This window comes from Megachile rotundata, chromosome 6, assembly GCF_050947335.1.
Source record: "Megachile rotundata isolate GNS110a chromosome 6, iyMegRotu1, whole genome shotgun sequence".
NCBI classification, from domain to species: Eukaryota; Metazoa; Arthropoda; class Insecta; order Hymenoptera; family Megachilidae; genus Megachile; species Megachile rotundata.
This window is the reverse complement of record NC_134988.1, coordinates 12,848,033-12,862,661: the sequence shown is the minus strand read 5'-3', so window position 1 is coordinate 12,862,661 and position 14,629 is coordinate 12,848,033. Positions and strand designations below refer to the sequence as shown.

At 39.6% G+C, this 14,629-nt stretch overlaps 1 protein-coding gene across 2 annotated transcripts in view; it reads left to right on the top strand.

The window, feature by feature from the left end:
* Positions 1-815: 815 nt before the first annotated feature.
* The window catches only part of LOC100880494 (uncharacterized), a 222,426-nt gene continuing 208,612 nt past the window's right edge, over positions 816-14,629 (top strand). Inside the window, exons 1-2 of one of the 2 annotated variants that reach the window (XR_013038519.1) lie at positions 816-1,158; positions 3,943-3,996. Coding sequence is in view for 1 of the 2 variants with exons in the window: in XM_012287846.2 (XP_012143236.1) it covers positions 1,110-1,158; positions 3,943-3,996 (103 nt within the window). In the remaining variant the exon portion in view is untranslated. The remainder of the gene's footprint in view (positions 1,159-3,942; positions 3,997-14,629) is intronic. The other variant, XM_012287846.2, reaches the window with a different exon arrangement.

The following is a 14,629-nucleotide window of genomic DNA, read 5'->3' as shown; positions in this document are numbered from 1 at the left end:
ATCTTTGATCAAAATCTTCTAACAAAAGAACATGAAATTTTCGAGTCTCTTCACAAGTCAATGCTCCATCCAATACACCTGATCGCCATTAATAAAAGCGACCAGTACGTCAACCATATTTAAACAGGAATAAAATGACCAGTAGCAGTACCTTACCAGTATCATTCGATCAGATTTCATCGAATTACTCAGACTAGATGTAATTCAAGGTAGCAATTACTCGCCAAGATATATCATTTCCGTCCATTTCAATCTTCTTTCCGTTGGTCGTCGAGCGAACGTTAAATGATTCGAACGTTCCTTAGAAAGATGATAGAAATCTGCAACCGGTGTTCCCCGGCGATGGAATCCCATTGGTCGTTAGAAACCCGAAAGGAGCAAAAAGCGGCGCAGGTTGTCATGGACTTGGAACATCAGCTTTTTCCTCGATTCCAATTATCGCAATTATGCCGTATCGAGTCACGGTTCGACAGACGCGAATCGATTTAGCCTGGAATTCATTGTTGCCCGGCGATGTGGCAGGGTTCACGTTTCTTCGGGTGTTGCCGGCTATTTTGCATGGCTTCTCTAGGAATTCCTCGGTTTTTCTCGTTTCAGAAACTGTTACGTTACGCCTCTGTAACTGTACAGCACCAGCCTTTCTGTGAGTCATACTTTTAAAAAGGATGAAGAACGAACGATCGGCGAAGCGGTCGCGCGATTTATTTCTTCATGGTCAAACGGTATAGAGAAATGCGCGCGAATCGTTTGTTTCACGCTTCAGGCTGTTCATCTACGAGAGTCAGCGTGGAATGTTACTCGGACACGACATTTTTTACGGGAAAACGGACGTTCTAGCTTTCTACTTTCTAAAGCTTTACTGGCTTTTAATTTCGTACACTAATTCTGAGTTACAGATGAACTTGTTTCATTTTAAAGAAATTTTGAGAAAATAACATTTTGAGGGACTAAGCGAAAACCAGACAATTCCATGTGACTTGGTTGTCTATTAAAAATACAATAAACATATACAGTGACTGAACAATTGACAGTGCACCATAAAGTATCAGTGTTACCAAACTGTACACAAATGTGTGTAACCAAGGAATCAATGAAGAAGAGTCATCGAGATGTTCAGCTTCGATTGTGCATTCCGTTTCATGCCACATACACATACAGGTAAGACAAGTCTATTCCTTTTTTAATAAAAGATCAATTATAGTAGTTAACATTATAATAACAAGATGGGAGACAAATTTAAAACCTGTGACTTATAATATATTACACACATGTGCGTATGTGATCATAGGTGGCATTTATATTTAGGTACATGATGCATATGGTAACTGGTATTGAAATGAAAGTATACTTGAGGGTGGTATACTGGGGATACTGTTTAAGAGGGGAGAAATGTGTTGTATGGTACATTTGATACATATGATACATATGGTACGTATGACACATATGATACATTTGATACATATGATACATTTGATACATATGATATATTTGATACATATGATACATATGATACGTATGATACATTTGATACATATGAGACATTTGATACATTTGATACATATGATACATATGACACATGTGATACATATAACACATTTGATACATTTGATACATATGATACATTTGATACACATGATACATATGACACATATGTTTGACGAACATTTTCATACGACATCAGCAATAACACATTATCCATAAACACCTAAATTTCAACTCATAAAAGACCCGTTGCAATCGCAAAAAATAAACTGGATCGATTCCCCGTTAACGAGCCACCATTTTCCACGACCATATTAATTTCAAGCAATAAAGAAGTCGCGGACAGGAAACCGGCAGCCTTTAATCTCGAATTTATGACTTAATACTCTTGTCTTCCGACGTTGGTGGACGTTGAAGCACCAAGAAAACGGGTAATCGCGCAATTCCATTGGCATGGTGCTCGCGAGGAGCAACCCCATGCTGGGAATCCGTTGAGGCAACGGCTTCCAATCCACCATAGCGCCGTGGACGAAGAAAAAGTCGCGGCAAAGCCAGGAAAGCTCGGTAGCAGGTGTCCCGCTGAGAACTTTTCTCGTTTTGAACGTTTTGACGTCGCTACGTCCTACCTGTCTACCGTCTCGCGGAATAATGCATGCTTTCCTACTGGAGACCAATTAAATCGATCCACGACAGCTCGCTTCTCTTGCTTGATTACATTTGATTTAATTAACTACGATGCGTCGTTGACTTCCATTAATAGGCTGAGCTAGATTACTGGTATGCTAATTTGTTGGGTTAAAGCGATTCAATTATCTTGGAGTTTATGACTTTTTTGTTATTCAGTTTTGGACTTTTTGAATTTATTTATTTTCTAATTTTTGTATTCTTATAGTTTCCTATTTTCTACTTTTCTATGTTCATATCTTCAAATTTGCAAGCATACAATTTTCTAAGCTTTCTAGTTTCAAAAATAAGTAGTTCACAACGCTTCAAATTTCCAAATTCACAAATTTACAAGCATACAATTTTCCAAGCTTTCTAGTTTCAAAAATAAGAAATTCACAACGCTTCAAATTTCCAAATTCACAAATTTACAAGCACACAATTTTCCAAGCTTTCTACTTTCAAAAATAACAAGTTCACAACGCTTCAAATTTCCAAATTCACAAATTTACAAGCACAAACTTTTCCAAGCTTTCTAGTTTCAAAAATAATAAGTTCACAACGCTTCAAATTTCCAAATTCACAAATTTACAAGCATACAATTTTCCAAGCTTTCTAGTTTCAAAAATAACAAGTTCACAACGCTTCAAATTTCCAAATTGACAAATTTACGAGCACACAATTTTCCAAGCTTTCTAGTTTCAAAAATAAGAAATTCACAACGCTTCAAATTTCCAAATTCACAAATTTACAAGCATACACTTTTCCAAGCTTTGTAGTTTCAAAGATAACAAGTTCACAACGCTTCAAATTTCCAAATCTTCAAACACTGAAATTTCCAAGACTCGCCCCCCAACTTTCCAAACCTCAATTTTCAGATTTTACATAAATCTTAGTATTTCAAGTGGTTATTTGCAAAGTAATAAATAATCAAACTTTATTTATTAACATACGTAACCAGGTGACGAGCGCAGAGAAAAGTATTAGTTAACCTTGTCAGATAGGTAGGTAGCTGCCTTCTAGTTGGTCTTGCATGCTAAGTAGCCACTTCGTGGGTGGTGCTCTCGACTACCACCTACAGCTGCAGTTGCCGAGCACGTGGTATTCGTCGATCGATCGATCGATACGTTCCATCCCTGAGTGATTGGAATTGCTACCCCCTCTCGCGTTCCACATTGTCGGATGAACCTAACTTTCATCTTTCACTCCTACAATGTCCTGATTTACGATAACCTATTATTTCTCCTCTTATCTTATTTATGCAGATTGTTAGGTAACATATTTGATAAATCTTCGCTTTCTCTCAAAAACCTAACCACTATGAATATCCCACAAAAACTTTAATCAAGAAGTAACAAATCCAACAGTTTACCTATTTCACCAAACTTGTATCAAGTTATATAAATCAAACTCGATAAAAATCGCGAAAGATGTTACGTAATTTCTCCAGCATTAGGCGGCAATAAATGTTGCTGTATTACAACATTTATTCGTTACATAATTGATCGATTCCATTATGCTTGATCAATCAACGTGGTTCAATACCCATACAATCTTTCAGAACACGCGTTTACTCATCGATGTTAGACAATGAAACGTAGATCTCGAGGGCTTCGATCGATTCGATTAACATCTTCCCATTGAGATCATTCGAATCCGATCCGACATCTAGGGCGGTCCCTTTAATGACAATACGTGGAAAGAGTTACGTCGTGGGTGGTGCTTGCATCTGCATTTCTTCCATTCTCTTTATCGGTTCACTATCGATTCGATCTTACGATACCGTCTTTCTTTCAGGTTCGGAGAAGAACGGGTTACCCGATGCTGGTGCTTCCTTCTGGTTTCAATTTGGTGAGTTTTTCTTACTTTCAATCTTTCCAAAATTTTTTTAAATTCAAGTTTAAATTATTTAATATATATTTTTGTTTGAAATAGTTTTTTGCTGTTTCTAGTTAGAAATAGTTTCTATCATTCTTAGATTTGAAGGACGGAGTTCTTTTTATATGTACTCTTTGTAAATTTAATTTATTAAGATGTATGATTTTTATAATATTTTGTAAGATGGATTTTTTGTAATATTCTTTGGAAGATTTTTCTTACTAATTATTTTCATGAATATATAATACATTGTGCACTTTATCTATTTACCTCAAAAGCATGAATGTGATAGCTGCTGTAATAATCTAGCAACTTGATTAAGATATCAGAAATGTGCTTATAAATTTGACACTCTTAAATAATATAGAGCAACGAATAACCATAGTCTAATTGTTACTAAACAGAAATATTTATTGCATCAAAAATAGTACTCAATTATTTGCTTCCTTTAGACATGGTTGACTAATAAAAATTATATTTATGTACAAGAAAAATATTCCTTTAAAAAATTCTCTTTTCTGAGACACCTCATGTCTGGACATATAAATATAACTACATGTCCAGTATACATGTATAACTACATGTCCAATATACATGTATACACGTCCAATATAAAAAAGTATAACATACATGTTCTATAACAGTAGAAAAGTAGCAACATGTGATCAAGTAATCATTACAAGACAATGAAACAGAATTGACAAGGGTAATTACGCGTAACCGATTCACGTATCCGAAATAAAGTGGACAGCGTAGAATAATGGCGTATCGATCTCGAGGCGTAGCCCCGGTTGATGCGTAGCGAAACGATTAGGGTTGAACGATTATTCGCGGTCCTACGGCAAAGTTAACCGGTCGTAGAAGTAATAACGCTTGGCAATCTGGTCCCGGCAATCAATGAGTACGTGTTTATGTAAATTGAACGAGCCACGACACGAACCACGCGAGCAACTTTTCCTATACGAGCCCCATGCCGACCGAGGGTTAGAATGCTTTGTTATCTCACGAGGAAGACCATATTCTTGCACGCGAGCCTCATTGCCACTGGGTACTTGATGCATCGAATCATTTCGATACTCCAAATTCTCTTAATTGAATTGTTTTGTATATTTTTGTTATTTAATTTTATTTAATTTAATTTCGACTTTGCATTTACTTTTTGAGATGGTAACTTTAATTATTTTACATTGTTTAAGATTTTTAGTTACGTTATTATTTATTTTATATTATATTGTACTTTTAAATTATTCGAAGTGATTTTACTCTTGTTTCATATTTTTTGGGTTAGGATTTTTTATATAAAAATTTTTAATCAGGTAATTTTAATTATTTTAAATTGTTCAGCATTTTTTAATTATGTTATTATTTATTTTATATTATATTGTTCTTTTAAATTGTTTGAAACGATTTTAGTCTTGTTTCATACTTTTTAGGTTAGGATTTTTTATATAAAAATTTTTAATTAGGTAATTTTAATTATTTTAAATTGTTTAGCACTTTTTAGTTATGTTATTATTTATTTTATATTACATTGTACTTTTAAATTATTTGAAATGATTTTAGTCTTCTTTCATATTTTTGAAGTTAGACTTTTATATAAAAATTTTTGTTGGTTTCATTGTTGGCTTTCTTAGTTGATTTCAATAATTATTGAAGATGTTGTAGATAGTTTCAGAAGCATAAGAAATGCTGTACTTCCTATTGCTTCATAGTTTTCAATGATTATCTGTTCCAACAAAAATATTCTTACACTGTATCTTCAATGTAAAATATTGCAGGTTATTGCAGTTCAAGTTTTTCAGTACAGTTTTAATATTATACATTGCCCAGAAAATTGATATTTGTAGTACGACTTTTTATTAAAATTATCGGTCTGTAAATCTATAAAATCCAAGTGACTTTCGAAAAGCAAGCTACCTCCTGTATTACCGGCATGAAAGAACCTCTCGTTTGCGCAACCGTCGTAAAAACAGAGAAGTACCCGTTGATAGCGCCAATTTTCCGCGAACTTTTCATTTTATCAGAATCACAATTTCCTTCGAAAGAAAACAACGAGGTCACCGTCTCTAGAAAAAAGCAATCTTCATACAACTGCCGCCATAATGTCTATCATTATATAGTCTCCAGAAAATGACCGTCTTTGCCGCGCGTTCAAATCCCCGGTTGGCTCCGGGCGACGCCGCACGAAAAGAAGATCGCAAGTTCTGCTTAATAAACCATTTGTTTATGCGATCTCCGTAGCACCGGGGCTCGGATATCGTTTCAATGTAAACGAGTAGCTGACAATATCCAGCGGTAGTAACTCCTGTTGATCGACGATTATCTCCGGTAAATTGCACCGTGGTGGCTTCGCTGAGGTATCCCGGTATCCGCGTGGCGGATGTAACGCAGAATAATTGTAGTCATTACTTTGTTAAACAGGGTCTCGCCACCGCTCTGTCCCCGTGGACGTCTATAAAATTTTTAGTACGCCCCGAGCCACGTTATTGGTGCGTTCACACACGCGCCTCTCAACCTCGACGCTTTCTGCTCGTTAACGACGCGAAATTGCAACCGTACCGTCGTTTGTTTGTCCTGCTCGACCGTACGTCCGTTTAACCACAACGAATTGCACGACCGTTCGCCGGTAATGACAGGTATCGGACCTCTTCGTGTCGTGGTCGCGCCACTTTTTTCCCTCATATTTTCCCTTGGGCTCTCCTCAAAAATCCCCATGACCCGAGATAGCTAGTAAGTCGGGGTGCAATGTCTGATACCTCTGAGAATCGACAAGAGATCAAGGGTGAATGTTAAGGTCATCAAAGTACTCGGAACTTGCTTAGTTATGTACGTAATGTTATGTAATTAATTTGTATTAGAAATCTTGCAAAGTAAAAAACATGGAGGTCTGCAATATTTATTAAAGATGATGGACAGTTGATCCACAGCGAGGTTGCGTGGTATCCAATTCGCGAAGTCAACTCGGTCGCATTTGGCGAGGTCGAGCACACAGTTGGTCGTAACCGTACCAGACGCAATGGAATAGCATGGTCGTTCGTCGAATGGGAGCCGCAGAGGCCGATCAATTATGCCGGTCGATTCCAGGCCACGAAATGTCAAGGCTCCACCTCGATGGAATTCTAAGCTAGCCTCATCCTCCTCGACGACGTTCGACGTCCGAACCTGATACATGCGTAGTCGTGATACCAGCGTCATTGATAATGATGCACCGAGCTCCTCCATGAGAATATCGATTCGATCTGCTTCTCCTGGGACCAAGAACGTATCAATTTCTAGTAATTGAGACGGTTGTATCTCGTGGGTAAAGGAACTTTATGTGCATTATTTTTCAAGTATTCCATGAATCGAAATCTTTTTATCTATCTATTGCCATCTAACTTTTAGATCATCTAACAGAGGCAAAGTCCTCTGAAAGAATAAACAAACTTTCCAAAATCATTTACCATGTGTTTGATGAGTAATTGAAATCAATGCTGATCTCATAGGTACATCTGACAAGTTGCCAAATTTTTGGGGTTTAAGTTATTTCAATTACGAATACTTTCTGAAAATCTTTCCATAACTTGCACTCGGATTAAGAAATCTTTCTCCAAGAAGAAACGAAGACAAGAACCCTCTCTCATCAACCTCTGTAATTAATATCTAGACGTTCATCCAAAGCCCCACTAGAAACCCCATTAAAATTTTAATCTATCCCAATCATCTTTCTTCACCATGATCCTGCGAATTATCAGACGTCGATATTGAACCCATAGTAACCCATAGAAGCTTGAGTATAATCGCCTGCATCATATAATGAGATTGTAACTTAAACCTTTAAGAAGCTATTTTGAGTGATACCAGTGTCTACAATTATATACCACGTTTAGGACCGTATTCTTAAGGTTCCATCGAAACTGCCCGCAGGATATAATGAGGTTGTAACTTAAACCTTAAGGAAGCTATTTTGAGTAATATCACGGTACTCGGATCATATATGTACTGCGTTCAGGACCACATTCTCGGGGCTCCATTAAAGTCCTCTATCACGTAACAAAATTGTAGGTTAAATCTTCGTGAAGTTATGTTGAATGATATGATACTTTGTAACGTGTAGGATCACGCTCTTACGATTTTGTTAAAACGGTATTATATAATGAAATTGTAATTCTGATTTGTGAAGATGGTTTTAAGTGAGATTATAGCACTTGGGGCTGTATGCTGCGATTAGAACACATTCTCAAAATTTAACACATTCTTAAAATTGAACAAAAATCGCCATCACTACTTAATGAAATTTTGCTTGAAACCTTGAAGAACTGATCTTGAGTGCTACTTGTATCATGTATAATATATTGTGATGATTAGAACCACATTCTCAAAATTGAACAAAAATCGCCATCACTACTTAATGAAATTTTACTTGAGACCTTGAAGAACTGATCTTGAGTGCTACTTGTATCATGTATCACATATTGTGATGATTAGAACCACATTCTTAAAATTGAACAAAAATCGCCATCACTACTTAATGAAATTTTACTTGAGACCTTAAAGAAGTGATCTGGAGTGCTATCAGCATCATGTACCATACATATATTGCGACTAGAACCACATTCTTAAAATTGAATTGACATCACCTTCATTACATAATGAAACTTTATTTAAGACCTTGAAGAAGTGATGTGGAGTGGCATCACACTACCCATCCCATCCACATTTCATACAGAATTTTCTATATACCATCAAAATGAAATAGCAGTGCGATCGAAACCAAACTGAGCCTAAACAGCAAGGTCCTAAATCTCGATAAGTTTGAAGCTCCCAACCTGCTATCAGATTTAGCTCTTGACATCGAGTAAAGCAGCAGGTCGAGACATCACGTTCGTTGCATAGGCGAGGCCAGATGTAAGTACTCGCACGTACGCACACGCGTGTGCCAAAGTATAATAAACATAATCGCGGTAGCACGATGAGAGGAGGCCTTGGCCGTCTACCTTCGGTCGTGGCCGGCACGCCCACCGCTGCTACCCATCGTGCCGTGCAAAGAGAAAATACTGCCGTGGCAATCAACGGTTTTACACCTGAGCATCTACACGTAGGTCGGAGGCGGTTGAGGAAGCGAACCAGAGGTTAAGGAAAGGATGGAGAAAGAGACCGGATAACTTCTCGTTCCCCTCTTTCTTCTCCTCTGATGTTGCTGCCGTTGCTGCTGCTGCTGCTTCTGATCCTGAGCGAGCAGCTGCCTCGGCTGAACTTGTGCATCGGCTTGATAGGGCCGTGCACGATGCACGCCGACCTACCCTGAAGGATTATCGACGGCGCATCTTTCGATACGCTCCCGTTGCCTCAACGGCTCCCGTTGTACGTCCTGGATCGATCCTGCTCGAGTGTCCTGCTGTTGCCCGCTACTTCGAGGCAACTGCCTCGACTTATCTGCCACTTGGAAATCTCCAGATCGCCGGCGAGAGAACACTGATTCCGCAGTCTTTTCGTGAACAATTTTCTTGATGGCTGCTGCTCTGATAGCGAGGATGTTTTGTCAGAGATTTGTTTCTGAGATCTCATTTGTAGATTGACATTTTTTGGCAGAAGATTCTGATTCAGATTTTACCGACATTGCAAATAGCTTCTTCGGGATTCAGGTCACATTTGGGTTTAATTTACTTCCTGAGGGCTCAGGTCTAATTTATTTTGGACCGAAATAGGTTACCCTTTCTTAATAGGTTGTTTTGTTGGGGTTCTTTTATCCTTCTGATCTATGATAAAGTGTAGTATGATAGAATGACAAATCTCGTCATCAGCCTCTTATACCCTGAGGAACACTATACGACACTTGCAGACAAAGAAGGCGGTATCCTTCGAGATGTATCGAGATGTATCGATGATTATCGTCCGAGCGAAAGCGATCTCTCTTTTCGCGGTCACATCGACCGGGTTGACAAGTTCGCGATCAAATTTCTACGGCATTCCAAAGGCCAGTTTCTACGACGTATTTGCAGCCTCGTATTAGACTTTGAATACGTCAAACACATTGGAATTAATAAATTCTCAACTGTGTTATCCTTATCCACAGCAATAGCACATATTAATGTCTTTGTTACATACATAGTAATTATATTTAATCGACCTGTTACGTTATATCCCATCCGAACCTTACACATCACTTTAGACCAAAGTGCCGATCACTTCAATTTCAATTACCTTATCTTCGCTTCATGAAGCGCTAATAATTGTTCAGTGACTCTTACAAGCTACACCGTAACAATTACAGATATCAATCAGCCCAAAAATGTTCAATCATGACACAGCGGTCTGTCAATCAGAAAAGAACCATTTGAAAAGAATGAGTTCACGATGCAAATTGCTCGTTAAGAAAACCCACCGCAGGCATTACTCGCGCTTCATAAATCAGCGGCTGTCGATAATTAACAGCGGGTCTGTTCATTAACGAATCAAACGCGAAGCAAGTTCCAGCAAGTGGCTGAGCCTGGTGGCGTAATTACACGTCTAATGTCAGCCATCGTTAGGCGTCCGAGCTTCCGCGATCCACGGTTCCAATCTCTTCGAGAACGTGCCTTTTCGACACCGATGCAGATCCCCGAGAAAGTTGTTCGGGTCGTGGTTATTTGATCAGAGAGACTCGTACGAACGAGTCGTTAGCCGGTACGTGCCAAGATCGAGATTCGTCCGGTGTGTGGACACCAACACGAGCTCCGTATCCTGGACACACGTGATCCCATCTCTGTGTCAGGGTATATATTCCCTTCGATATATAGGGTGAGGTAATAACCGTTGCCACTTCAAATAACTCGGCCACATGTTCGACGGACGAATCGAGCCCGGGGTGTTCATTGATACCAATTTGCATGAACCTTTTTTCCTCCAGTGATTTACACCGCGACATAGTAATTGGAAACGGAGTTATGGCACGTAGACGTTCGCCAGGATTTTTCTCGTTTTCCAGATTTAACGCGAACCAATCTACAGATTATTGAAGATAGGCGTGGTGCTCGTTTGTCCGTTTTATGGTGTTTACTGGTGACCATCTTTTCGTGCCTTTTAATTAACTATTTCTGCGTGTAGCTATTAGTTGATTAATTGTGGTGTTACGGACAGTTTATGGAAGGCAGTTTTGCATGATGACGGTATAAAGTCGAACCTTGGAATTTTACCGCGGTAGTGAAAGTGTCGTGTAATCAAATCGCAATAATAAAATAATATAACGAAGCAGTAAAATTGTACAGCGATAATAGTGAAATAATAAAAGAAATCACTCATAAAACATCAAACACCTCATTCATAAGAGCTATATCTAAAAGAAACTATCAAACTCTCACGAAAGTAAAAGCTAGTCATGAATCAGGCAAGCTGATCAGCAGTAAGATTTCAGGTAGTCCAAAAGTGAAATGAAAATACAATATCCCGCGATAGTCATCGAATTCATCAAAGCATGTATCGGTTTCACACCATCGAGAGTTTCGATCGTCCCTGGATAACGAAGCGGCAAGTAACATTCCGAGTGGCAATAGTTATTTCCCGAGCGTGTGTACGAGTGTGGCAATATAACCGAAGATTCCCCTCGTCGAGTTGGAAGATATACGCGCGTTCGGCGGAGGCGTATGGTGGGCTGTTAGGGGGCAGCCAGGAGCATAAGTCTATACTTATGGGTTAGGTGGTAGATATGGAGCGGTCGATAATGATCCAATATACTGGTACATCCTCGCGAAGTAATTACAATGATGAGCGAACCGCTACCATCGACTTGGCCGGCACTCGCGTAGCTCCTTCGGAGGCTAGGCGTCGGATCGAGCATCCTCATCCTCCTTCTTTTCATGTTTTTTATCCTGCCCTCTCTCCGCTCGCTCCTTCCTCGTCTCCCTTTTATCGTTGCCCGTCTCTGTGCTCTCCGGTGCGCGCACCGCAACAAGAGCAAACATTTTCTCTTCGGGGTCGTCACGGGGCCACGGAGTCACGGTGGATGGATCTCGAGCTGTTTCTCGATCCCCCGGAATTATCACAGGGCCACCATGGGGGTTCACTCGGCCGGAAGTGCGTCATCAGCGGGATACGTGCTCGTCGCTAACGATCTGACCATCCAGGACCCTTTGTTTCGCAATCGAGGCCCTCTTTTCACCTTTTGCCCTCCATTTCTATGCTGGACAATCGAACGAATTCTGAAAAGGATAATTTCAAGTGGAACGCAAGAATACTGGTGCCTTTAATCTTCAAGAATTATCGCTGGAATTATCATTACACGGCCAGGAATTATTTCCTACGAGCTGTGTTGTTTTATTCGTATCAGAATGAACTATCAGTTTCTATCTGTATGATCATATCCGTAGTATAATTTAGATGTTACATGTGAATATGCGTGGATAAAATAGAGAAAAACAGTAACGATGACTAAAGAACAGGGTTTTTCAAATGTCTCATAATCCCAAAGAAAAGTCCAGCATATCACACATTCATTTTGATTATGAATTCCACTCACGATGACACACCTCTTTCCTTTTAACAGCTCACGACGTTCTTCTAAAACATTTACATAATGCACATCCACAACTTGTTTTACATAAAAATGGTTCACACAATTTCCCATCGAATGCGAATTAAACGTACCGCAACATGAATTTCCGTATGAAACGTAGCAGAATTGATCGTCCATCCATTGAACCGAAAGGCAATCATCGTTTTATCTCGGACATAAAACCTTGCTCGAGTCACAAAGCGTAGGTATCCATTAATTGTTGGTCGATCTCTGACGAACGCAGTTAATCACGCGGAACAATTCGCGAATTCTTCGAGCAACGAAAGGAGAATTCGGTCGAGCAAGAAGAGAAACGCGAGCCTCCGCCCCAGGGAAGGTTCATTCATCGATTTTTTGCCCTGGAGAACCTGCTGCGAGCTAGATCACTACAGCTCGCCGGGAGCTGAATAGAGGCGATGCGAAGTGTCTGATTAACGTTGCTTTTTTACCGGTACCGAGCGTCCAACGGCTCGTCACGTGCCGACGACCTCGTCCACTTTGCTTCCTTTCCGGTCGGCTATATTATCAGCGAATATCGCTATTAGGCCGAACAACAACCTTCTCTTGCGTTCGAGAACTTTCATATGTTATCTGAGTATATTATTTCGCGTGATGGGTGATGTGGGGTTTTATGGGATTTAGAGATTTGAGGGATTTGGAGAATTTGGAGGATTTGGAGGATTTGGAAAATTTGGGGATTTGGGGGACTTGGAAAATTTGGGAATTTGGGGGATTTGGGGACTTGGGGATTTGAGGATTTAGGGAATTTGGGAATTTGGGAATTTAGGAATTTGGGAATTGGGGAATTTAGGGATGTGGGGATTTGGGGATTTGGGAATTTGGGGATGTGGGGATTTGGGAATTTGGGAATTTGGGAATTTGGGAATTTAGGAATTTAGGGATGTGGGGATTTAGGGATTTGGGAATTTGGGGATGTGGGGATTTGAGAATGTGGGGATTTGGGGATGCGGGGATTTGAGGATATAGCGATTTGGGAATTTGGGGATTTGGGGATCTGGGAATTTGGGGATTTGGGAATTTGGGGATTTGGGAATTTGGAGATTTGGGAATTTAGGGATGCGGGGATTTGGGGATTTGGGGATTTGGGTATTTGAGGATGTGGGGATTTGGGGATTTGAGGATATGGGGATTTGGGAATTTGGGGATTTGGGGATCTGGAAATTTAGTGATTTGGGAATTTAGAGATGTGGGGATTTGGAGAATTTGAGGAATTTGAGGAATTTGGGTAATTTGGTGATTCGGAGGATTTGGGGAATTTGGGGAATTTGAGAAATTTGGAGGATTTGGGAAATGTAGGGAATTTGGTAATTTAGGGATTTGAGGACTCGAGAATTTCGGTACGTGGAGATTTGGGGATTTGGAAATTTCAGGATTTGAAGATTTGCGAATTTGACAGTTTGGGAATGTGAAAATTTAAGGATTCTATAATTTAGGAACTTCCTGATTTTCTTAATCAAAATTAAGATTTTAGGAACTTGATAATTTGGAAATATCAGAATTTGATCAAACTAGGATACTTAGGTATTTGATAATGTAGTGATTCTGGAATTTGAAGATTTATAAATTTGATAACTGGACTATTTTGCGGATTTATAGGTTTGACAACTCTAGTACTTAAGTACTTAAAAAATGTTTGAATATCAGTATTTGCAATTTGAGTATTAGTAAGTCCTCTGACACCTGTCCACATGCACAGCAACATTGTACCCAACTATCTCCAAATTAAATTCGACCTCATTTTCCCTTTCAACCATGTCCTATCCCTTGTATCCCCTTTCTCTATGTCCCTTCTCTCCCAAATTCAACAAAATTTGTAATAAAATGAAAAAGCGATAGTGCGACGCCACTGCGATTCGAGGCACAAAAGCACGCATATAACGTAGATGCAACGTTCTATAGCTCTGTATCGCCGAGGGCGCGCTTCTCCGCAAGAAGCGAGGTGAAGGGGGCACGTTAGAGACCACGAAGAGGGGTCTGAAGAGAGCTAGGGGAAGAGGTCGACCGGGATAAACATCTGAGCCCCGCCCGGCACCCGAGGCTGCGCCTTTTGTTGCTCTTCTTCATCGTTGCTCTTCT